The sequence below is a fragment of the Vigna radiata genome, chromosome 4 (assembly GCF_000741045.1).
Source record: "Vigna radiata var. radiata cultivar VC1973A chromosome 4, Vradiata_ver6, whole genome shotgun sequence".
Lineage (NCBI taxonomy): Eukaryota > Viridiplantae > Streptophyta > Magnoliopsida > Fabales > Fabaceae > Vigna > Vigna radiata.
The window spans coordinates 1,697,724-1,723,891 of NC_028354.1; the positions used below are offsets into that span (position 1 = coordinate 1,697,724).

At 33.4% G+C, this 26,168-nt stretch overlaps 1 protein-coding gene and 1 pseudogene across 3 annotated transcripts; both read right to left on the minus strand.

Moving 5' to 3' along the window:
- Window positions 1–6,285: 6,285 nt before the first annotated feature.
- LOC106759591 (membrane-associated 30 kDa protein, chloroplastic) lies at window positions 6,286–12,204 on the minus strand. 3 transcript variants are annotated; one of them, XM_014642838.2, is made up of 11 exons: window positions 11,958–12,204; window positions 11,727–11,833; window positions 11,509–11,619; window positions 11,200–11,264; window positions 11,035–11,116; window positions 10,498–10,572; window positions 9,178–9,248; window positions 9,003–9,085; window positions 8,358–8,422; window positions 6,872–6,946; window positions 6,286–6,628 (listed from the first exon to the last, which is right to left on the minus strand). In XM_014642838.2, the coding sequence occupies exons 1-11, from the start codon at window positions 12,082–12,084 to the stop codon at window positions 6,518–6,520; spliced, it is 972 nt and encodes a 323-aa protein (XP_014498324.1). In that variant the 5' UTR covers window positions 12,085–12,204; the 3' UTR covers window positions 6,286–6,517. The 3 variants fall into 3 exon arrangements, with proteins under 3 accessions (XP_014498324.1, XP_014498325.1, XP_022635288.1); XM_014642839.2 differs by lacking the exon at window positions 11,958–12,204 and having other exon boundaries at window positions 11,509–11,627; XM_022779567.1 differs by lacking the exon at window positions 11,958–12,204 and having other exon boundaries at window positions 11,509–11,642.
- A 4,584-nt stretch (window positions 12,205–16,788) lies between these two features.
- On the minus strand, window positions 16,789–17,845 carry LOC106758234 (annotated as a pseudogene).
- Between the last annotated feature and the right edge of the window lie 8,323 nt (window positions 17,846–26,168).

Consider the following 26,168-nt stretch of genomic DNA (forward strand, 5'->3'; position numbering starts at 1 on the left):
CCTGCAAAACAATGCAAAACAAGCATAATATCGCTAAAACCAACTTTTGACTCTCACAAGACACAACTAAGTGTTTTACTTGATTTAAAGCTCATTCTAAGCCATAAAGGGTGTGTTTTACTATCAAATTTAAGTATGAAAATAACAGTTTTTAGACTGTTATCAGTTACTCAAGCAATGGACATCTATAGTTGTCTTTAGACGTCACTTCGGCGGGATCTGACGTCTAAGAGGTGGAAAAGAGTGACTATTTACTTACCCGGCAGACATACAGGCGTCAGGTAGCAAGTTCCCTAACGTCTATAGTCTGACAGGTAGGTGAACAACTATTAATTTTTGCCATATAGATGTCGATGACCACTCAGAACCGACGTCTATATGTCTGAAAGAAATGACATTTCACCTAACTATCAGACATATAGATGTCTATATGGCCAACTTATTTAAGAAAATGTCACCGGTCATCAATATACGTCGCTCTTACCCTTAATCGACGTCTATGGAATGACGTTAAACAGCATTTTTACATTAGTGAAATGAAATTCTTTGTTCTTCAAATATCTAAGAACACTTATTCGTTACTTGTTTTTCCCCTGATATATTTATTGTGGCATGAGATCTACTATATGACTATAAGGAATCAAGCTTCCTATTTCTCACAAAATAACCACCATTATTATTTCGAATTACTCTTCACAAAGATTTCAAATGCTCAACTGTTATGGCTTTCTCCAATGATAAAGGAAATTCTTGAATAGAAAACGGTACTATACTGCTTTATTGATCTCATGTTTCAAGGCCATCTCGAACTTCTTGCATATCTTTTTTCTTCTATACCAACCCATATTATAATCTTACTCGAAATATATCAAATGATCTCATCACTAGTGGAAAAACGTTGATTAACGTCGGTTATTTTCGGCTTTTAACGTCTACAAAACAACCGACGTCATTTTCGGTGACGTCAATGGGACATCGGACATGAATATAACCAACGTCTATAGTGACGTCAGTCAATACCATGTCCGACGTCACTAAACGTCGGGAGTAGGACTAATTGGACGTCTAAAAGACTTCGAAAATGACACTGACTGACATCTAAAAGGTACTATAGACGTCAGTATATACATTAACCGACATCTAATCCAATGGTTGTGTTTTAGTGCATTTTTGTTCCCGTTTTTGGATAGCCTAGTAGCACAATCTCCTTTTGCTAGTTTTCCCCCAAAAAAAAGCTTGCTTCTTTTGAATTTCTTATGGGTCATTTCAACCCAAAACCGAACCTGGGTTGTTGCTTAGTTCCATTTTCATCCGCAAGAGGGAAAAATCACGGTGAAACGATAACTAGGCAACGACCCAGGGTCGTTTTTGGGTTGAAACGACCAAAAGAAATTCACAAGACGCCACTTTTTTTGGGAGACAGCTAGCAAATGGAGAATGTGTTACTACGTTACCCTAAGAAATGAACAAAACTGCACTAAAACACAACACAAAGAAAGCAAATTTTAATCAGTTGAACCAGAAGATAATCGAGGAAAGACTAAACAAAGTTTAAACGGTAAGCATAAAAAAAAAACCACGCACCTAGGATGCAATGCCACAAGAGAGAAAAAGGAGAGGAGGAAAACGATAAAGATATCAGAAACAACAATAGAATGCCGCAAGAGAGAAAAAGAAGAGGTGTCGCAAGCGAGAAAAAGAAAAGGTGCCACAAGAGAAAAAGGAGAAGAGGAAGACGATATCAGAAACTGAATGCCGCGAAGAGTTTGTGGTTTATTTGAAATGAAATTGGGCGTCGGTTTCTCCAGAAAGCGACGTCTACAATCACCTAGACGTCGGTTATCCCACTAATATGACGTCCAAGTTAACATTTAAACTGACTTTTTGAATACCCATTAGACGTCAGTTTCGAGGGGAGTCGACATCTAGGAAGCTGAACCGATTGACGTTTGATTTCTTGTCATGGTTGTTCACGAGAGTTGTGATGGGGTGCCGACGTCTATAATAACGTAGACTTCGGTGCCCTTCTAACCGACGTCTAAGGCCCTCGAGTTTGGTGAATATAATTAATTACAGGCACATAGACGTCGCTTCCCCTCAATACCGATGTCTAAATTGAAGAATTTGTTGTCTTCTCGCCTTCCAGGTAGGCCTTAGACGTCGCCTTTTGACTACGTGACGTCTAAGCGCCTGTGAATTAGGTGAAGAGCATTAATTGCAGCCTAGTAGACGTCGGTCCCCGTTAACACCGACGTCACTGGACTGTCTTCTCGCCTACCTCAGGCCATTAGACATCGTTTTGCGGCAGTGGGGACGTCTACAATATCATAGACATCGCCTTACCATAAAACCGACGTCTAGTTTACCAAACTATTTACGATAATGCCACCATCCACTCATATACGTCGGGTTATCAGCAAACCTACATCTTCTGAATGACGTTAAACAGTGTTTTTACACTAGTGCATGCCTAATAACAACTAAATCCTACGAAAATCAAATCCTAATAAACTAAACCATATATATAATTTAATGTATAAAAAATACTTTAAAATAATAATAAACTGCACAAGAGAAAAAAATTCTCTTACAATTTTAATAAACTTCATAAAAAACTTCTTTGAAAAAAATAATAAATTCCATGAAAGATTTTCCTAAGAAAAAAAAAAAAAAAACTCTGGACTTCCCTTATTACGTTTCCAGTATTTGAACTCTAATTCGGTGCAACTTCTTTCTTGATCAATGCCTACTCCTTTGCCTATTTCCCTCTAACCTCTTCTCATAATTTCTAAAAGGATTTTGATATACATCTATTCAGCCCCCATTTAATAAGGAAATATATGTTTTATTGATATTCTTCATCGTAATTGTCGTTGATGTGTAATTATACTAATTTAAAAGTCTTTTAAATTTTAGTACAATAAAAATATCCAATTGCCAACTTTATTCAACTTTTAAAAATTTATTCCTCTTTTTAAAATATTTATATTTTCTTAAATAATTAATTTTGATAAATTTATTATTCCGCTTTTAAATTAAAAGCAACTTTATAAAAATAAATAAATAAATAAGAAAAAATAATAAACTATTTATTTATATAAACATAAACTATTATCGGTTCTCACATTCTTTCAACCTAAAAAATGTATTAAACACAAATAAATGAGGATAAAAGTCTCATTAAATTCTCATGTTGTATTCTATCTGCTCCTAGTTTTACCTAGTTCAAATCTCTACCTCTTAGTTGTTTAACTTTTGTGCCTACTATTTTCATGAGACTAAATTTGTAGGATATGTACTTCTTTAACTCTATCTTACCTTGTTCAATGACATGATCGGGATATGCCATGCCTTTCCTTAGTTGCAAAAACATGAAATACATTATGTAGATTTCTTTCAAGCTCTTCCTACCTTGTAGTGGGAGTAACTCTAAGAACATGTGATCTTAAGTTTCAAACTCCAATTGTCATCTCCTTTGATCTACATATGAATCTTATCTTTCTAAAGGTAATTTCATCTTGTCTTTTCATCTTTATCAATAGTGTTTTTAGGATATTTGGTCCTAGTAATATGCTTTCTCCATATTGATACAAACACAAGGATTCTCCACTTTCAACAATACAAAGTTTCAAAGGATATCATTCATACACTTGTATGGAAACTGTTACTATAAGTAAATTCTACAAAGTAAAAGTTTTCCCAACCTCCAATATGGTAAAGTATACAAACCTGCAAAAGATCTTCAAAGGATTGTATAGTCCTTCACCTAAAATCATATATATTTTACAATTCTTTATCATTGGGCACGCAAACATTTCCTTTAAACTTCAAGGTTCCACCAACTCTTACAAAAAAAATTCTTGACTCCTATGTTCCATTTGTACCCTGAACTTGTGATCTACCAATTGCCTTTTTTTAACCATAACATAAAAAACTCATTAGTTACACTCTAAGGTTCATGTCTTTGAACTATTATAACATCTCCAATTCTTTTACCATCATGGCAACTATATGAACAAATTTTGCTTGAGTGGTGTTTCTTAAACGACTAAGTAATTACCAGAAGCAACATAGTTTAAGTCAAAATTTTGTTCATTATCTTTTCTCTTGGGAAATGATGCTTAAGAAAGGGTAAGTTGTGATTAAAGGACTCAAGCGATAAATTTAATAATGGCAAAATATATTTTTCTGCACATGTATAATTTTATCTTAATTTATAAATTTGGTTGGTTTTAATTAATATAAAAAATTAAAAAAAAAATTACGATGTCGTTTGGTATTGTTAAAAACTAATGGATCTGTGCTTGACATTGGATAAAAAGTATCATTGTGATTCGTCTCCTTCCTCCTAATTATAGCTCCTCACTACCAAATGAGCTTTGAACATGATGTGTTTCAAGTAGACGATCCTAAATAAATATCTTCATCAAAATTCACTTGCAACCAGCATGTCTACATCCAAATACTCTACCTTTTCACGCATAGCAACTACTCACGTTTTAACTTTAACACAAGCAATTGCATCATGAAAATAGCCATCCACCTCTATTGTTGTCACCAAGACAAAGGCAAGGGTATCCTCAAACCCTTATCTCTTTAGCTACCTCGTTGCCTTTTAACCCAACAAACAGAGGTTTGAAGATTATATTGTTCTTGTTGCACTAAATGGTTAGGTGTGGAATTTTTATATACTTTTGGTCTACTAAACTCTTCTCTAGGAGTTTCCTTAGGTTTTAGACGCAACTAAAGATTTCATAATGAATTCAAACCCATTAACCAACCTAATTCACCGTGAATTTGAGCTCGAATAGAAATTAATACAAATGCTTTAATTGTTAGTCAAGTTGAACCTAATTTACTTAACTTACACTTTAAAAACGAGTTGGAAGTAAGTTGATATGGAACCCACCAATAACAACTTTTTGTCATTTTTTTATTACAATTAATTGTTTACTACTTATAATTATGTAAGTTCACAATTTAATCTTTTTAAATGATATAATGTTATTCAATAATGTTTTAGTGATTTGAATGCTTAATTTAGTTGTTTGTCAAATTATATAAGTTTACATTTTGATATAACTTCTATCTTTTGTAATAATACTTGGTAAAATAGATGAACACATTTATTGTACTCTTATAAATTTGTACTCTTATAAATTGATGAGTCTAGTCAATACATTTTGGTTCTAATATAATAAATATATAATCCACTTACCCATAGTTAAGTCAAATTACAAAATTTTTAACTCACCACAAAATAAATTAGATCTAATTAACTTATTTTTAACTCAACTCAAACAATTGCTTATTTGATCTGGGTTCATGTTCACGTAAGCTGAACATCCAAACACCTTCGCATTGTGTAACCAGCATTTGTTAGATCACATATCAATGGAGTCTTGAATTTGATAGTTGTGGAAAGGAACATGGAGTGGTAATTGCTTCACCTCAATATCAATTATCTAACCCAAAATGTGACAACGTATGTCTTGCTCTCTAAAAAAGATTTTTGCATCTGTCTGCAACTTTATTTTGTCATAACACATGACGAACAATCAATTGTTTCCCAATTTTGTCTCCACAAAAATAATTAAACTCCTAAAAGAAAAAACTCCATATCATTATCAGTTTGTAGACACTTGATTTTTTTTCCTGATTTCATTTAGCATCAAGAGTATTCAATACTTTAATTTAACAAATTTAGTATAATTATTAATGGTTAAATGAAATGATATAACTTTCTATTAGTCCCCCAACAATTAAGTTAAACATAGTTCAACATAACCTTCGTAGTATATACTTTATTCAGAAACCTTTGCACGTAGTATTTCTCAAACACACAATGCTAAAAAATGAGAGCTTAAATAATTACAACCCTGGAAATTTGTCGTCATGCACTAAGTTTGCCTCCATAAAGTAGGAATTGGCCACAGTTTCGTCAGCTAAACACTATCAGTGTCATTGCTTCATGCTATTTTACAGCTATACACGTGAAAAAAAATACAAAAATAAGCGCAGCGGGCAGCAGACATTAAACATTTTGATGGAAAAATGCATGCCAAAACAAAATACTATTACTATACCCAACCACTTAACAAAAATGTCAAAGGAGATGCACCGAGTTATGAACATGGTGGTGCCTCTAACCTTGCGGTTCTGGACAAGATACGAGATTTGAAATAGCATTGCTCTTCTCATGATGAAGATTATCAACAATAGCAATTGAAAGAGTATAGAGCTTTTGTGCAAACATCATGCATTTTAATAGAGATAAAAAAAAGAAAAAAAATAAAAGACTGTTAATCATATGTATATTCCAACGTCATCACACTTACGAGTGTTCAAAACATGAGCTTCATGAGTATGCAGTTAATCTGTTCAATTTTCCAACCAACTTTTGGCCAGTAGTCAACAATATCGTGATTGGCCTTTTAGCTGTACAACGTTGACACTAAAAGTACTGAAACTAAATTCAAGCTAAATTTGAAGAAACAAAAAAAATATATTCCATGCTTCAAAATTCCTTTGCTCTTTGCCTCAATTGATCAAGTTCCAACTCAATCTCAGAGTCTCGAAATGGGTTGGTGCTAGTGGTGCCACTTCTTCCAGGAGGAAGGTCACCTTTCTGCTTGAAGCAAACAGGCAAACAATTTAATGAAAAATTTTATAAATAGCACCTAGGTAGTATCGCACAAAACTTCCTCTCCGTCTAATTTTACTTTAGTAAGACGGAATGCGTTACGAAAAAGAAAAAAGAAATCCCTTGCCTTTCCCAGGTTTAACTCCTAGTCACAAAACAGCGAAAACTTGCAAGACAAAATTAAATTCTCGTGGCCCAAACAGAAGCTATTTCACATTTGAAGCTTACCTTTGAACCACCAGATAATTCTTTCTTCAAATTTGCGAGATCGTCATCAACTGATGAGCTCTCGAGCAATGCAAACTGCAAAAATCAATAATTAATCGCTGCAGAAGAATGAAATCCAGGAATTTCACAATCAATCATGATGGGGAAATTGACCTTGCCTCCCTTAAGGTTTCTATATTGAATGACACTCTTATATATTCTAGTTTTAAAATTGACATTCCTCAATAGTTTTAAAATAATAGCATTCACATCTCTAGTTTTTAAATAAATATTCACCTCTTATGCGTTTAATAAATAACATTCATCTCCCTTATATTTTAACATAAAAACTATAACACTTCCCTTATTTTATTTTAAAATATCATATTAACAAAAACTTCAACAAAAAATATGAAAATTAAAAATTAAATTTTAAAACATAAAAATAAAAGCACTTCATAAACAAAAAAATAAATACTTTAAAAAATTGTTACAAAAACAAAATAAAGGGAGTTGAGTATTCCTTTATAAAAAACATAACGGAAGTGAGTATCATATAGTAAAAATATGAGGGAGGTTAATGTCTGTCTAAAAACTAGAGATTGTAAGGTGTCATTTTATTAAAAACATAAAAGAGATGAGTGTCTATTTTGGAACTAAAAAGGATGTGAATGTACCTTATATAAGGTAAGTAAAATTTCCACATTATGTAATGTACGTAAGAAGGAATGCATTTTACAATCTGTCACTCCAAACTCCCCAACTCTAACGCACTATAAAATACTCAATGGAGATAAGTGCAATTTTCTCATAATGTAATGAAGCAATAAGTTTTACAGTCTCTGCCTTGTCTTTTTCTCTCTTAAGTAAATCCTTGATGTGCTACAAATGATAGGGGAACCTAGGGGTGTCAACCTTGTTGGGATCTCTTTCTTTAAGGGTGATATCAAACACGTCAACCCTTATATAAAAAGAAAAGAAAAAAACAAAACACTTTACGGTCTGTCAACCCAAGCTCCCCCAAGTCTAATGCATGATAAAATTATCGGACGAAACCAAGGGATTTGTACAACAAACCCCAAAATATATTTGAAACTTATGCTTGTTCCATTGGTTTTGTGGTTCTGAGCTAAATCAAATTATCTAACAAAGAAAAAGATTTACAGAAAGAAGATTCTGTATTTCTGCTGCACAATTAATGGGCTCAGTTTATTTCCTTAATAAATAGCTTCCGAGGAAATGGTTTTTACATTTTCAAACAGTAAGTGAAATCCACAAAGAAAACTACATTATTTTTTAATAGATTACATAACTATAGTGAATCTAGCTATGATCATAATAGTTCAGAAGATTTCGTTTCCATTATTTGGACATTTATGTTTCCTAAAAGTAAAATTAAAATTAAAAAAAATAAAATCTAGTTCCCCCCTGTTAGTTCGTTCATTTCCATGAACAACATATAATGCACACATAAACATAAGTTACATGGCATACAAACAATTACTACCTTTCCTTCAAGATCGTCAGTTGTCAACTGGCCAAGAGCTTCAGCTTGGGACTCCATTGCCATCACTACCAAGATAATAGAAAATAATTACAAAGAAAAACAATTTCATGCACAATAGTGAGAGCACATAAAAGATTATATAAATAACTCATGCAAATACTCACTTTATTCCATAGAATAGGCGATTTTAAGCATGTTATATCATGCTACCAAATGCCGTGTTTCATTATAATTTTACTCGTTATTATAGATTTTGAATACTATTACATTTATTAAGATAATTAATAATGAGCATGCATAAGGTCAAAATGTGCATAAATCACAAAGAATAGGTTGGGCTTAATCATAATGTATCATGATTATTGCCCTTGTCATTTGTCAAAATCAAAATACATTAAAAAAAAGTCTGTGAATCACTAGAAGCTTCAACATGTCAGATTATTTCCTGGATTCTATAGTTTATCAATATAACAATAGGTTATCAGTTTCAAAAAAAAGAAAAAGGAAAGTGAGCTGGATAGGAAGCATAGAACCTCAAAATAACTCAGTGGCTTGGCAATGAAATTATGTTTGTATATGGTGAAAGTTACTCATTAAGTATAAGCCACAATTCAACAAAAAAGTACATGCATAAAATTTTCTAACCTTTCTCTTCCATCTTTTCAAAGGCTGAAAGAGCACTACTAGTATTGACATTTCCCAGCATCTCACTCACCTTGGTTGCAGTCCTGACAAACATCAACCAACAACCATCACTAAAATACCCAGAGAAGACTTTAATAACACGGAAGTCAATGGGTAAAAGAATTAAAAGACAAACTTTGCTGATTGAGCTCTTGCTTTCAGGGTATCCTTCTTCGACCTTGCCTCCTGTATCTTACTCTCCAAAAGCTACAAAATAAAAAAAAAAATTATAGCTCATAGCTGTCATAGATAAATGTTATGTATAATAAAAATTCCAGCATTAGAGTATTAAATTAAAATTGCTACACGGATTCCAATCATTTCCAGAAGGAGGCAATTCTTACAATGAAGGTGTCAAAGGAATTGTTTGTGTCCACATCCAGCAAGAAAAATTTCAATCTCAATTTTTAAACTGCATGCTCCTCATTAACATTATAGGGGCATTGGTACATTCGAGGTTTTAGCCTAGAGCCAGAAAATAGTTTTGCTAAATTCTTTTTGCCACTTCCTTTATCCTGTTAATTCTCAAGATAATTTCACATTCATAGCTAAAGAAAAGACAGGCTCAGCAGAAGCTACAGGAGGATATCACTTTCTGATCAATTTTACACAAGTCTTATTTAGTGTTATGTATTTTTCAGGTCGAAAGCTTTGCAATTAATGTGAAAGGTAATAGGGGTAAATTAATGCCTTTACGATCTGAACAGCACAAGGAGTGGAAACCATGGCCTACCGATTCCTTGGGGTAAATTCAAGCAAGGAAGAAAGAAACTTTTGACATAGGACTTTAGTGTGACATGCTGATGAAGAAGGTCACGATAGCAGGTAAAGTGGAATGCTAACAAAACCTGGTGGAGGGTCTACAGTTCCTTCATAACATACCACAGGTACAATATGATTTATCTTTCTACACAGTCAGTCTACAACTAAGGGCATACCAATTTTCTACGTTAATCCATTAAAGTAATCATTCATCTAAAAAAACATTATAGTGTTTAAAATGATGTCCAATAATTTATCCTACCATGATGGAAAATGAAGACCCAAACTTTAAAGATTGAAATTTCCCAGTTTCTACTACTACCAAAGTCCAAACCCAAGAGAAAATCTAGGACATTAAAAAATAACCAATCGTGCCTATGTAATTTAGAACAAATAAAAGTATAGATCCTAGTGATCAAAAAATATGACTAAGAAAAATTTATAAAATGAACTCAAGCAACACGTTTACTCGTTCTAAAAACCACATATACAACTATAATTTAACAAGGTTTTAGGAATATACAGTCATATCCTGATCAAGAATCAAACTAATCCAAAATCATAAGCTTTGTTGATCTTTGACTTAGGTTTTCATTTCAACCCAGTGCTTCAAAATGATTGTTTCCGAACACTCTAACACATAAGTAAACACAACAGACTGGTGTTTTAACATATTGAGAATAACTTAGCTTACCCGTGTATTAGAGACAAGATTCTCAACAACAGTCTTTTGTTGGTCAAGTTGACCTTTCAAAGAACTAGCATTATCCTGCAACATATTAAAAGCATAATGAGCTTTCCATTACACAATATGTATAATAAGGCACTATGTTCAAGATGCAGTGTCCTATAAAAGTTAAAACTTTGGCAAATCCAAACTTTTTAATCTACAATACTGACATCGACATTTGTATTTCATCAATACTATCTAACATGAGACAAAATGCATCCATGAAAGCATTTTCAAAGGTCAAGTATTGTGTAGTCTGTCAAGTCGTCATCTAAACATTCCAACAACTTCAGCTGACCAAAATACATTAAAACAGTTGGCAATGGTCCATTTCATAGACCTATAAATTTGTTTCAGTCAAGCTTTTACATTTGCTTGTAGGAACGGAAAAATAATTAAGCAATGAGAGGAGGACAAAGTGCTATTAAACATTTGAAAGGAATATCTTTCTAAACATCACACAAAAATTAGCAAAAAATCTTCAACAAATTGAGAATTTACCGCATAAGATTTACGCCTCTTAAGTGCTTCACGAGCAAGATCTTCTTCACCTTTCTGAAGAGCGAGTTGTGCTTTACGATACCTGCAACACATAAAAAGCACAAAGACATGTTTATATACCACACATCATTAGCAAATTAAGATAATAAATCTTTCATACATTACCACTCCTCAGAAGCTTGTTGTGCCGCCTTGTATTTATTTTCCAACCGCTTTTGCGATGCCAATACCTCAAGAAATAGAAAAACAAAAGGATTCAATAAAATAAAGTTGAATAAGAGATAGCATAAACAGGGAAAACTAGCAATCCCTTTTGAAGTCGGTTTACTGCTAAATAGCTCGTGTACAATCATAAAAACTCAGACAAGTAAAGCAATTATAACTTATTCGAAAAATAAAACAAGAAAGTAACACACACAACAAATTTAAAAAATAAAAATCAAAACAAACAGTTAATGATCAATTGTAACTAACTTGCGCAGTAGCTTGACGCATTTTCGTCAAGTCGTCGTTCATTTCCAGCACAGCTTGCTCCAATATTTTCTCCGGATCTTCGAACGAACTTATGATAGCGTTTGCGTATGACTGCATTACTAAGATGACAAAATCTAACCATAACGACAACGACAATGAGAATATTAAAGCTAAACCACGAAAACCTAAACGACTGTCGTTTCGGTGCTTTTTTTCACCTTCACAACTCTGGCGAACCTATCAAAGAGGTTCATGCGAGCTCCGAGAGCACCGCCACCACGCACAGGCTTCGGAATCCTCATCGCGCTCAGTTTCAGAGCTTCCACTACAACGATCAGAAGTTAGAAACATGGCTAATTAAACGAATCGCGTGTTAAACCGTAGCGTTTAAACAAACTAAACGAAAATTAAATATTGCGAGCAGCGAGTAACGGGAATAGTGAGAGTACCTCCTCCAGCGCCGAAAAATGAAGTAGTGAGAGGCTTCTTCACTACGCAGAGAGTGGAGGAGGAGGAGGAAGAAGATTGAAACGGCGCGGGGGTCAATCCTGTGAATATATGAAGTTTCGTCGCCATTTTTTGAGATCAACTACGAACAAGAAGGTTTGTGGTTGCAGATAGAATTTAAGATATTGCGATTTCGGGAACACTCTTCAACCTTGCTCCTCCTCACGCTCCTCCAGACTTGCAACCGCATTTCAAAATGGGCCGAAATGGGCCGAAATTTATTCTTGAATGTCACAAATCGGGTCCTCGCCCGGACCGGCCCATTTTTTCGCCCAGAGTCCTCGATACGTTTCCAATTCTTAGTTTCTTTTTCATAAAAAAGAACCACTGATTTTATGAGTTAATTGAGAATTTTTATTTTTTAAAATCAATTTATTAATTATTTTGTCTAAATACTTTCAATATTTATAAGTTAAGAGTAAAAAGTGTTACCAATGTAATGACTATCCACTTCTAATAAAAATATATGTTGAAATAATTATTATAGAATTTCATGAATTTATTGTATACGATAATTTATAATCAAAAAATATTTTACTATTTGTTAAATAATAAAAAAGTACCTAGTTTTGAACTTGTAATAATTTTTAATAATTTTATTTCTATTTGTTATTTGTTATTTGGAAGATATAAACACTAGTGATAAATTACATGACAAAGATTCACTTATCCATTTTGGCAATAGCATCTCATAACATCTTTGGATATGATGTCTACCATGTTATAGTATATAGATTATTAGAGAAGGAAAAGATTGATGGTCAAGTGATCATTGATCTTAGTAATCTTAAAATATGTGAAGGTTTGTTCTCAAATATGAAAAAGAGATTTTATAAGAATTATTCTATAAAACTTAAGATAAAGTTGTTCTACTTCTTATAATTTGATAAAATTCTTTGTCTCGAGACTTTAAATACACATTTGTAACACAAGTCTAACATCATTAATAGCAAATGACAATAAACAAGATTAATTATTTTACTATGTATCTCTTTAACTTTCTTTTTTGAATTCATATGCTTTAAGGGTTTTTTCTCCTCTTTAAAACTTTCTCTTTTCAATAACCATAAAACCAAAATCTTTAATTGAAGATGACATTATGAATTATATGGAATTGATAAACCTTTGTATTAAAACAATGTTTGTGTTAATATTGAATATATACGATTTTAAATGTTACATTTTAGAATTATTTAAATATAATCAACTTTGAGTTTAAAAATAGTATATTGTTAACCATTTTGTATACCTCATGTGTTTCTCTCCCTCTCATTTTCATGTGTTTTATTTTCATCATAGCTTAATCGGTTGCTTTATATCTCAACAACATAAAGGTATTTCTAGTATGGCATGTCCTCAAAAACAACCGTTTTAAAAACATAAAAATAAGTTGCTTGTATCATATATATCATTAAAGTTATCTAATGAGTCTCTTGCTCAAAGGGTTAAGAAATTCATATAAAAAATTCTTAGATCACCTATAAAAATATACACAAGAGTCAACGTATAGGAATAACAAGCAAATTTATACCTACAACTACTTTTTAAACTTGTTTTATTTTGATGGAAAATATTTTTGTTAATCAAGCATGGGTATTTATTTCATCCTCACATATGTTCTTGTTTTAAATTATTTAAATAATTCTAAATTTATTTTACCATCTCGATTTATTTTTTTTCCTTTATGACAATAATTAGATCTTAATTAAATCAAGAACTAAGAATGTTAATCTTGATAAAAACATTTTTAAGAGCCAATTAAATTCAATGTGGATTGATTTTTCAATAAAAATCATAATGCATGATTGTGGTTGTATTTTTCAATGAAATTATCAATGTGACTGTGTTTTGCATTTGTTTTGTTTGACTTAAATTTTATTATAAGGTTGAATTTGAGATTAATTTTGTGGTTTGTTTAAAGACTATTTTCTTCAAATAGCGCTTTCAAATGTTAATTTTTAATTGAATTCACTATGGATTGATTTTTCAATAAAATTATAAGGTTTAATGTCTCAACAGGTCCCTATTTTCGTCTAAAATTTCAAACATGACTTCTTTTTTTTTGGAGTCTCAATTAGGTCCTTATTTTTGTAAAATTGAATCACATAGGAGCTTTCCGTCAAATTGATCAAACGACATTAAGGATTATGTCACCTGGCATGTTGGCATTATAGTTTTAACATACGTATCATTAAAAACGTGTTTCAATTCTATTATTTTAAATTTTGAATTAAAAGATTAAGTAAATAGAGTAGAAATTTAATTAAAGAAAGGGAAAAGTTGGGAATTCATATTCTACTTTCTCTTGAAAGCCTCATTCTAATTGCGATATCGAAATGAAATTGGGGAAATTTGAGGTTTAGGGCTCGTCACTCATCCACAAAATTTTTTGGTGTTGTATGTCCCGAAGCAGAGTTCTCTCACCTCACAGAAAACAATAGTTAACGAATTCCCAACTATCAGGGACAACCTTCTGAAATCCCTACACATAACAACACACAAACATAGATAATTTATCTTAAAATATTTGCTAATAGAGAAGAATAAAGCAAGCTCGGGAGGAGTAGTTACATAGGTGTTTAGCTGAAGGACAAAATTGGAAAAGTTGTTGTGTTTGAAGTACATCGGTAGCAAATCACGTGCGAATTCTACAAGCCGCCAAACGATGAAACTCGTGCAATCTTCGTTCCAGGAAATTAGGTCATTCATAGAGGGATAATCCACGAGATGGTACGTCTTCATCAGAAACGGCATCAGGATAGATCTCTATGACTCCACCTGCGCTGATTCAACGGTTTGCTTCATCCGCTCCGCTACCAGATCTGGAATTGAAACCTAGCTAAGCTCCCTAATCACTTCTCTGTTAAGCTCATAACCAACTTCTAAAATAAACTAGTTATTCTAAAGGCATCAATTTACTACTTACGAACTACACAGTTATTTGGACAAGGTAAACTACATACATCCACAAAATCGTTGTTGCTCGTCACTCAAATTCCCCCAATTTCATTTTGATTTCACAATTACAGAGAGAATGGGGCTTTCAACACAAAGTAGAACACGAATTCCCAACTTTGCCCTTTCTTTAATTAAATTTTCATTCTGTTTACTTAATTTTTTAATTTAAAATTTAAAAAAATAGAATTAACACACGTTTTTAATGACACGTGTATTAAAACTACACTGTCAGCATTTCAGGTGACAAAATCTTTAACGTAATTTGATCAATTTGAGGGAAAGTTCCTATTTGATTCAATTTTACAAAGATAAGGACCCAATTGAGATGCCAAAAAAGAAGAGGACCTATTTCAGATTCTTGACGAAAATAGGACCTATTGAGACATTAAACCAAACTATAACACTACACTAAATGGGCGAATTATCGATGGACTTTTACCGAAGGCCTTAGGGCCGTCAATAATTGGCTGAATTTTCGAAAGATCATTACCGAAGACCAAAGGAGCCGTCGGAAAATGGTCATGTCACATTACCGAAGGAATATGACCGTCGGTATGTGGATGGACTATGAAATCATAAATAGGATTTCCCTCTCACAATTTTAGTCTCAATTCTAATTTCGCACCACACTCACCACACTAAGACAAACTTTCCCTAACCCAGATTTTTCCGCACTATGTTCTCTCGTTCCGCTCTCGTTCAGCATTTTTTCCCAGTCCTCGTTCCGCCGTTGTTCTCAATTTTTTCTCACCTTCCTCCATTCACCGTCTGTCGTGGAAGGAAAGTGTAGGTGAGGAAGGAGGTGGGTCACTTGACGTGTTGCTCTGTCGTGAAAGAGGCTATTTTAAGGGGTTTGGTGACGACGGTGGTGTGGCGGCGTAAGGGGGTGCTATCACAGAGTGTGAGGGTGGTGTCGCGGTGTGAGTAGGGCTTCGACTTGGCGAAGGAGTGCATTACCTTGTGGTTGTTGCTGTGTCAGGAGGGCTTCGTGGAGGAGGCGACTACCGTGGCGAGGGGCTTGCTGGTGTATTGACAGCGGTATAGGGTTCGTGCGTCGCGGGGCTTCAACCATTAAGCCTTCTTCTTCTTAGAACGGTTAGTACATTGTCCGATTGTTAGTGTCTATTATGTGGTTTGTATGATTGGGTTAGCTTCCATAGATGAGTATATTGATGTTGATTGGACTGTAAAGTTAATGAGATGTTGTTGTTATGATTGGAAGTAGGAAAAGTTCATACTTTGGTCTCTGTTTCGTTGTTGATGTGATGATAATGAAGTGAGTAAATTATATTTGGTGTACATAGCTTTCTTGGTATATAACTAAGTTAAATGGTGTTTTAATGTATGATAGAAAGAATTGTATGGCTCACATTATTGCATTGAACATTTTAAATGATGCTTTGTAACTGGCATATATAGTCCTGAAGAGTTAGATTCTAAAGTAAATATGAATAAAAAGAATGAGTGTGACTAATGATAGCTAGCTTCAACTGGAAGGGAAACTATGAATGAAACTAACCCATGGTTTGACTTATCCAATGTAAAGTAGGCAAGAAAGACTGTTAATGCAACAATGATAGAGGGAAGGAAATTGAAGAAACCATAATCCATGAGTGTTAGTTGAAGACTCATTACTTGCATGTTCTTTGTAAGGGTTTGAATACTCATCAGCTTCCCATGTGGCCACCTTTGGATATGTAATTCCCTGCACCTTTTTTCCAAGTGTGTGAGACCAAAACAACTAGTTCAATACTAAGATTCTACATCATACCTGAATGAAAATAACCTAATCATAACAAATTGTAAGTATTTAGATTATAGATAACAAGGTGAACTTGTCTCTTGCCTTGCTTTTGCTGGTAGGCCATTACTTTCATCACCATATTGTTCAAAATGATTTGTAATTGAAGGAGAGACACTCCTATTTTCCCTATCTTGTGTTGTCTGTATACCATTTGGCCACTTCCTAAACCAAGAACATTGCTTAATCTCATCTATGGAAATCTTAGTGTTTGGATTTGGATCCAACATCTTTCTCAATAGCCTCCGAAGTCCTCTTGGGAACCATCTAGGACATGTAAACTCTGCCTTGCTTATCTTCCTATACATCACCATCAAATTAGGATCTCGCAAAAGGAATGTAACCTACTAGTAAGACAAACAAAACTACCCCACATGACCAAATATCAGTTTTTGCACCATCATAACCTTTCCTTTTGATGACCTCAGGAGCAACGTAGGCAAGTGTTCCAGAAGCTGTGTGCAACAAACCATCTTGGTGTTTGGATTCAGCCAGGCACTTAACCCGAAATCTGAGATCTTCAGATTATCATTTTCATCCAACAGAATGTTCTCTGGCTTTATATCTCTATGGCATACACCTTTACTATGACAAAAATCCACTGCATTCACTAGCTGCCTAAAATATTTGTGTGCAACATCTTCTTTGAGCTTTCCTTTGGCCACCTTCTTAAATAGTTCCCCACCTTTTGCATATTCCATAACAAAGTAAATCTTACTCTTTGTGGCCATGACCTCAAAAAGCTCAATAACATTTGGGTGCTTCACCAGTCTCATAATAGATATTTCCCTTTTAACGTGATCAATCTGCCCAGCTTTTATAACCTTATTTTAAATAAAGTTTTTCATACTTAAAATTATTAATATACTAGTGTAAGAAATTGAATATAAAATCGATATTTGAATATTGAGCAAGTAGAACTCAAGTAATCAAGATGAAGTGTGTTACGAGTAGCTAAACTTAATGGTAACTTCTTCTGATAAAGGGTATATACCCAAAAGAAGTGCATCACTTTCATTTATTGTTACAAATAATATAGCAGTAGCTCTTACTGAATTTGATTACCTCCATGTAAATTTACATGTGGGCTGCAAGAAGATTCTGCGAAGGATTTTAATGTATCTACAAGTAACAAAAGATTGATGATCACTACAAAATTATGGTTGTCAAATCAAGTTGCAATTAAGGTGTATAATGACCATGTTTTATGACAATTAAAGTATATACAATTAAAGACAATGATATTGGATTGTAGGGCTAAACCTTGGACCATAAAAATGAAAGAAAAAGTAAAAACTTTAACCTGTAATAATCTAATTACGAAATTTGGACATCCAAATAATCACGAAGGGGCTAACCTTATTTTTTCTCAACAGAAACTGCACAATAGGTTTGATAAGGATATCTCTAGTATTGGTAGCTTGTTATGTTGTTAAGGCCTTCAAGACTTTGTAACCATGGTTGTCCAAGTTAGAGACTACCAAGTTGCTCAATGTTTTACAATTACAAAGAAAAAAAGTGAGAGCAATGAAAATGGATTGAAAGAGAGCTTATACTTTGTTCTATGGCATCTCACTTCTTTGTATGCTTAACTGAATGGATGCTTAAATTGTCCCCCACCAAGTAGGAACTGAAATTGTCCTAACAAGTTTAGAACAGTTATACCTACCTAATAAAAATGTAAAATTGGATCAATTACATAAAGATGTTGTCTGGTTCATTTTTTCCACAAAAATGACTTACAATTTAGTGGTTTAAGACACGAAATATCACAGTAGTGGCTGTAGCTCAAAACTAATCACTGCAGCAACTTGATTTGGTGATTTTAAACTTGTTCCAACTTTGAATTGGCTCAAATGCAAACTGTTACTGAAAAACACCTTGGCACTTCCCAATTTTGACTCAAAATTGATGGTTTAGTATACTATTATGCACTTAGACCATTATATGAGTAATTGTACTCTGCTAGGAACTTTTAAACATCATTTTAGACTTGCTCAAACTGTCACACAACAAAGAAATGCTAGCATTCGAAATCTGACTTTGTTATGGCCAAAAATGCAAAAAAAAAAAAAAAAAAAAAACACTCCATCACACCACCAAAACTGAGTTTATAAGATTCAATGGACTAGGCAATGTTAAAAGTGACTCTAGAATGTGTAACTACACAAGAACAAGCTGGAAACCAGCAGCTAGGTGGTGTTAAACTCGAATTAGACTCACACACAACTCAAACAGCACGGTGCAAACTGCACTAAATTAGAATGCACTAGAATGGTCAAATTTTGCTAACTGCACTAAACTAGCCTAAGAAACTACAAATAAACTATCTTAACAAGTTTAAAATTCTAAAACAATGGTAACTAGAAACTCACACTACAAAAACAACCTACAACTCAAAATATGCCACCCTAGAACCTAAAAAGCGTACTAAATAGGTGAGATTTTCGAAATTGACCTAAAGTAGCCTAAGAATCTGTAATCTTCATATCCTAACAAGTTTAAACTCGTAAAGATAATGTAAGGAAGATGTCAAATTGGATCAAGTACTTAAAACTTAAAATTGGACTCCTTAAAACCTAAAAATGTGTACTAAATAGGTGAAAAATTGGCAATTAGACCTAATGTACATTAATTTTAAGTTATGTTAACATCCTAACAAGTCTAAACTAGTGGATTGAAGTAAGGAAACTTGTTGAAAGCAAAGAATCACCTCAAACTCAAAGTTTGAGTATTTAGAACCTAAAAAGTTGACTTAAAGGGTGATAAATTGCCAATTCACCTAAACTAAAGTAATTATAAGTAATGTTAACATCCTAACAAGTCTAAAGTAGTTAAATGAGGCTAGGAAAGTGGTGAAAAGCAAAGAATTGCCTAAAACTCAAAATGACACTACTTTAAACCTTAAAAAGTGTAGTAAAATTGAGTCATTACAAGTCATTTTTCGTTCTGCTGTGATTTTGTGATGTTTGGAAGTTTAAAATAGTGCAAATTGATGCATTAAAGCTGTTAGAACCATTCATATGATGTTATAATGACCTGTATGCAATTTAGTATGTCAAACCATCATATTTGAGCCATTTTTGGAACTTGCAAAGTGAATCTGAGTTGCAGTTTTGTTTTGTGCCTAATTAAAGTCAAAACAAATGTGTTTTGATGAATTAAAACTGTTGAAATGATTAGCAAAGTGTCAAAATGGCTTAGGCACAAAATCACTTCCAAAACCTCCAATTTTGAGTCAATTTTGGGAAGTAGAAAGGGGATTTTGAGCAGCAATACGGTTTTGAGTAAAATTTGAGTTTCCAAATGTCTCAATTCATCAAACAAAGTTGTTGTAGTGGTTAGTTTTGATCTAGAGCTGCTGTTGTGTAATTTTGAATCTCAAATCACCAACTTTTGGCTCTTTGTTTGCGTTCAATTTTTCCATTTCTTCTGTTTGACATTTAGACCATGGCTGAACATCTTGCAATTTTATTTCCTTGCAGAAATTTGTTATCAAACCTGCAGCCCACCAAATAAAGTCTACTAAAGAGGATAGTATTGAATTTGTTTTATAAATTTCATAGTTTGAGTAATTTCAGCATGTATGAATTGTCTCTTTTGCTGGAACTTGGTGAAACTTGGTGAATGCTTTATCCTGGTGGTCATATTTTGCTGGAACGCGTTGTTTTAGAGGTTTATTTGCTGTTGTGATTGCTATCCAGCATAGCTTGTGTTCTAGCCATGAGTTTAAGGGCTGATTTTAGGCCCTTTTTGTGGTGTTATGATGCATAATGTATCAACTTATGCTTGTATTTTTTCTATTGTCTTCTTTTTTATAAAACCATGTTGCATTATTATACTGCTGTACATGTTACTGTTTGGTTGGCTGCCACCTTGCTCTTTTGTATTGGCATGAATGTTGAGATATTCTAAAGTTTGTGATATTGTATGTTGATGTATATATATATGTATGTTTCTGTATATTGTATGTTCATTTATTAGGCTACTTCTTGATTAAGTTAAGTAGTCATTTAAAATCCTATGGTACTACACACATTCTCAATGCAATGAGAATGGTAAAAGTACTATAAACACTTAGAACCTACAAAATATTTGGAAGTACTCTACAAAAGAGAACTTCAATAGTAATAAGTTGTCTCCCCCAACTTTAATACACAGGCCCTTAGGATATGTAAGGTATTTCAATACTTAGGACTTCTCTTTGCATACACTTATTGTATGCTTATGATAGTAGTATTCAAGTTGCCTTTCATGTTCGACTTAAGTAGTAATAGGTTTATTACTTATGTTACATGGAGTGTTGTTGATTTCGCTAAGTTTAACTTTGTTTGGCTTGTCACAGAACATGGCCCATTTTCTCAACCATCGTGCATGGATGTATAATCGTTGTTATAGCAGAAGGAGAGGTTTGAAGGAATCTTTTGTCATCGGAGTTGAAGAGTTTGTGGAGACGGCTCAACGATATAAATATTAATCCTTTAATGCTCTAGCTAGGGCAGGCCAAATCTAGAAGCAACCAAGCCATGTACTCAAGATGCTCATGGTTTTGATGATGGTTTGCGGAATGGTGGTGGATGAAGATGGAAGGCTCACGGTTTTGGTGTGTTTAATGGTGAAGGATGAAGTGTTTTAGGGTTCTCTAAGAGAGGTTGGGCCAACTCTTGGAGGAAGGTGGCTAGAGGAGGCCACTTGGGTTGCTCTAGCCTAGAGTGACCTTAAAAGAGTAGTATGACACAAAAATGACAGCATAACTTTACTCTAAATCAAAAGGTGATTACATGATGGAGAACACCTCTATTTATAGGCTAAGGTGTCTCAAAAATGGGCTGCAACTTTAACCTAAAAGAGCCACCTTGGTTGTCTTGGAGAGCAAGGAGAAATCCTCTCAAATAAGAGAGAGACAAGTGGCCAAAATCCTCTCAAATGAGAGAGTGACATGTGGCCACTACCTATGGAAAAACTCTCCATTCCTAGAGTGACACATGGCCACTAACTAGGAGGAAAACTCTCCAATGGGAAGCCTCCACATCTCTTAGGACGAAATCTTGCTCCCTTGTCCTCCAAGCTTAGCCAAAATGTTGACCCCTTGGTCAACAAACCCATTTTGGACATCCAAGCATAGTCAACTTTGGGCCTTGGCCCTTTGTTGACTTGTTTTGTCAAAATCCTATTCTACTTGGCCCAAAACACAAGGCCCAATTGAAATCCTATACTACTAGGCCCACAATACAAAGCCCAAATAAAATCTAGACTACTTGGCCCATAATACAAAGCCCAAATAAAATCTAGACTACTTGGCCCAAAATANAAGGCCCAAAATTATTCNAACTCTACTAAATCTTCATGATGGCTTTAGATGGCCTAAGAGAAAGAGTATGGGTCCATCTTCCATAGATGTCTCCAACTCTTCATGAATGTGCTAGGTCATGGCAAGGGGTATGCCATCAGATTCGATGCCCATGCGTCAAGTGCGAATGTACAAGGATTTTGAAAGATGAAGACATCAAAGTTCACCTATACCAAAAAGGGTTCATGCCTGCCTAATTACACGGTTTGGACATTTCATGGTGAAGAAATTCCTTCGACCTCTAATGCACCTGAAAATCGGCTTGCATCAGGTTCGAATACTTTCGTACATACATTTGAGATAGATCAATTTGGCTATATGTAAGAAATGGTCAATAATGCTCTTCGTCGACATGACGAACAAGAAGCAAACGATAGTCATGATGAAGAGTATCCAAATGAAACCACTCAGAGGTTTTACAAATTACTGACAGAGGCAAATCTACTTGTATTTAAAGGTTCATCTACCCTTTATACAAATTACTGTGACTAAATTAATGTTTATTATTCTTGTTATTTCTCATTTACACTTTTCAACTTAAAGTTATCCTTTATCAAAATTTTTGCAAAAGTTATATTTACAAAAGTTTATTAATCAATTGTATTGTTCTTTTTATATATGTTTTTTTCTCGAATGACCTCACAAAAGAATTTTAAAAGTGTACTCAACTCTCTTTTAAATATTTTGTAATTTCAATTCAAGTAATAGATTAATGAGGTTTGAATAAAGTTTGAAACTTTTTTTTTTTGCAAAATATGATAAAAAAAAAATAATGATTAATTATATATACACTAATAAACACTATATTTTCATTGATTTGATTTATACCAATTTTGGATTATGTTGAATTCTCCTTTAAAAGTTCTACTATAATAAAAATATAACACATCAAATATTCACAATGTCATTTCTATCTAAAAGTACATAAAGACACCCCTAATTATATTTTTTTTTTTTAATTTTCTCCTATGACTAAGAGCTAAAGCCTTCTGGATTGTTATTTTTGTAGCGTGGCCATAGTAAATATAAATAAGGCCACCGGTTCCAAAGGCGTCGAAGCTGGATGTCAACACCGTCAATGAAGGGGAGCAGCCCATTCAATCCCTCTTGGTTGTCGCAGGTTACGGCCAGGTGTCTCATGACACATATGAGTACGTGACCCGTTTCTATTGGGGCATGAACTAATGGATTGAGCCAACCGATAATCCCTTGTTTGATAACATACCCCCTAGCCATAGCCAAGAACATTCAAGAAGAGTTGAAATCATCTATGAAAGGTGGGCCGAAAGACTTTCTCTTGAGCCATCATGAAGCATACAGTAGAATAGGAATAATTTGGGCCTTGTATTATGGGTCAAGTAGCATTGAATTTCCTTTTAAGCATTGTAGTATGGGCCAAGTAGTCTATGATTTAGTTTTGAGCCTTATATTTTGTACCAAATAGTGTAGGACTTTTGGTCAACTTGAGCCAACAAAGGTCAACACCCAATGTTGACCCAATTGGGCGTCTTTAATGTGTGTTGACCCATGTGGTCAAAGTTTTAACCTAACTTGGTGAGCAAGTGTGGGATGTCGCACCTTTGGTGAGTGTGGCAAGGTGTCATCTCCATAGGTAGTGACCACATGTCCTTCTCCTAATGGAGAAGATTTTCACATTGGTTTCCAAGTTAGGTTAAGTTTGTGTTTTTAAGGTTTTGTTTCTATAAATTGGAGACACCTTATAAATAGAGGTGTATCCACCATTGTATTTTCACTTTGATATTAGTAATAAAATGTTGTCAAAATATTATTTCATTCTATTAGTCTTTTAAGTCAAGACTAAAGCATCCCATGTGATCTCCTCTAGTCATCTTCTTCTAAGAGTTGACCTAACCTCTCTAAGAGCACGTTCCACACATTATCCCTTTACCAAAGAGTACCAAAAGGTTTCAATTTGGAAAAAGACAAAATTATTTAATTTTAAAAGTATTAGAATTAAATTGAGAAAAAATAAAAATACAAGAACCAAATTGAAATAAAGCGGTGACACGTTAATTTGATACATGACAAATTTGCTATTTAAAAAAAAATAAATATAGTTAAAAAATATTTAAAAAAATAAAAAAATTAACAAATTAACATGTGATACTTCTTCTTTAACTGTGTTAATGAAATACTAACAAAAATGTATCAAAATTTCCAACCAAATCAAGACAAATAAAAATGTGATGATTAATTTACGATTTCACTACAAAAATAGAAACAGATAAAACGATTTAACCTTTAAAAAATAATGTATATTTCTAAATTTGAAAATTGTACCATTCAAAATGTACTATTTTTTTAAAATGCATTTTGAATTTGGAAATGCATGTTTAATTGTTATTATTTTAGAATCGGAAAATAATTTAAGTTTTCAATATTTTTTCCATAGCGTACCTCACAAAGGCAAATGCCCACCACCTCCACAGGAATTCACCACCACCGTTGCAGCAAAACCTCACACTGTTATATTATTCAAATAAAAGAAACAAGGGCAGGAAATGAACTAAAATTAATGATGGGGTGCACGAAGTAATAGCCGAAGAACAGATATTAGACCGGCGGGTGTTTGCTCCCTCCACCTCCCTAAGTGGGTTCTGCACTCTCACTATTTTAATTTATTTTAAATATATTTTATATCTCCTCACCATTTTCTTTTATTCCACAAATACTCTACATCTCTCCACTATTTTCAACAATCTTTTTCTTTCTCTCTCTACATTAATGAAACATTTACATGACTAATTAATAGAGCATTTATATAACTCAAATTTAAACTTGTGATATATTTTCTTAAATAAGTTTGATTCAATCTTATTTTAGCTATTGAATATATTTTTTCTTTTCAAATTACTTAATAAATTTTTATTCTAAATTTCTAGAAAAATGTTTATATACATGTGTGTGTTTTTTTTACATATAATATCTATAATTTTTAACACTATATTATGTTTTTAACTCACCGACATGTTTGACTAAAATAACTTGAATAAAATATTTAATTTATTAGATAAATAAATTAAATATATTAAGAAAATATTTATTAAGTAATTTGAAAAGAAAAAAATATATTCAAAGCGAAAATAAAATTGAATCAAAGTTATTTAAAAAAATATATCACAAATTTAAATTTTGAGTCCATTAATGAGCCATATAGAGCTGTCAAAACGGGTAACCCGACTCGACCCGGCCCGGCCCACCACAGGTTGGTCACTTAGTAAGCCAACCCAACCCGGCTCATTTATTAGCGAGCCAGAAAAACTTGAACCCGACCCGACCCACCACGGGTTGGTGGGTAAACGGGTTGGCTCACTAGCCCATTTAATTATATTTTTTTAAAATAAAAAAAATACAAACTTTCTATAATTTAAATTTAAACAATTTTCACTCCCAAAAAATTATGTTAAAGACAATTCAAAATAATAATAAAAAGTACAATATAATCCAAATGTCATTAAAAAAAAACACAAAAAACATATAAATAAGTTTTTTATATTCATAATTTTTTGTTATTGTTGTAACCCTTGACCTAGAGCCGTCAAAATGGGTCACAACCCGCGAGCCAACCCGACCCGCTACGGGTTCGGGCCGGGTTGGGTTTGAAAAATACAACCCACTTATGTGCGGGTCAGATTTCAACCCGGCTCATTTAGACCCGGCTCATGCGGGTTGAACCCGTGGTAAGCCGGGTTGGCCCACCAACCCACCTACCTAATTTTACTTTTTTAATTTATTATTTTATTTATGAAACCCTAAAAAATAAAATATTATCTTCACTCATTATGTATACCAAAAAAGTAACCTCTACTCTCACAAATCACTCTCACGGTACTTCTCTCATTTGACGGTGCTCTCACCCTCACTTCACTGAAATTCTTCAAGGAGCAGGTAAAACACCCTTCATTTTTTCTTCTCTTTTCTCCACATTTTTGTTTTCTCACTTCTCTTTCTTTTTTTTTTCAAAAACCCTATAATGACAAAAATAGGGGTTTGCAAATTTGTTTTTTGTTTTGGGGNNTTNNA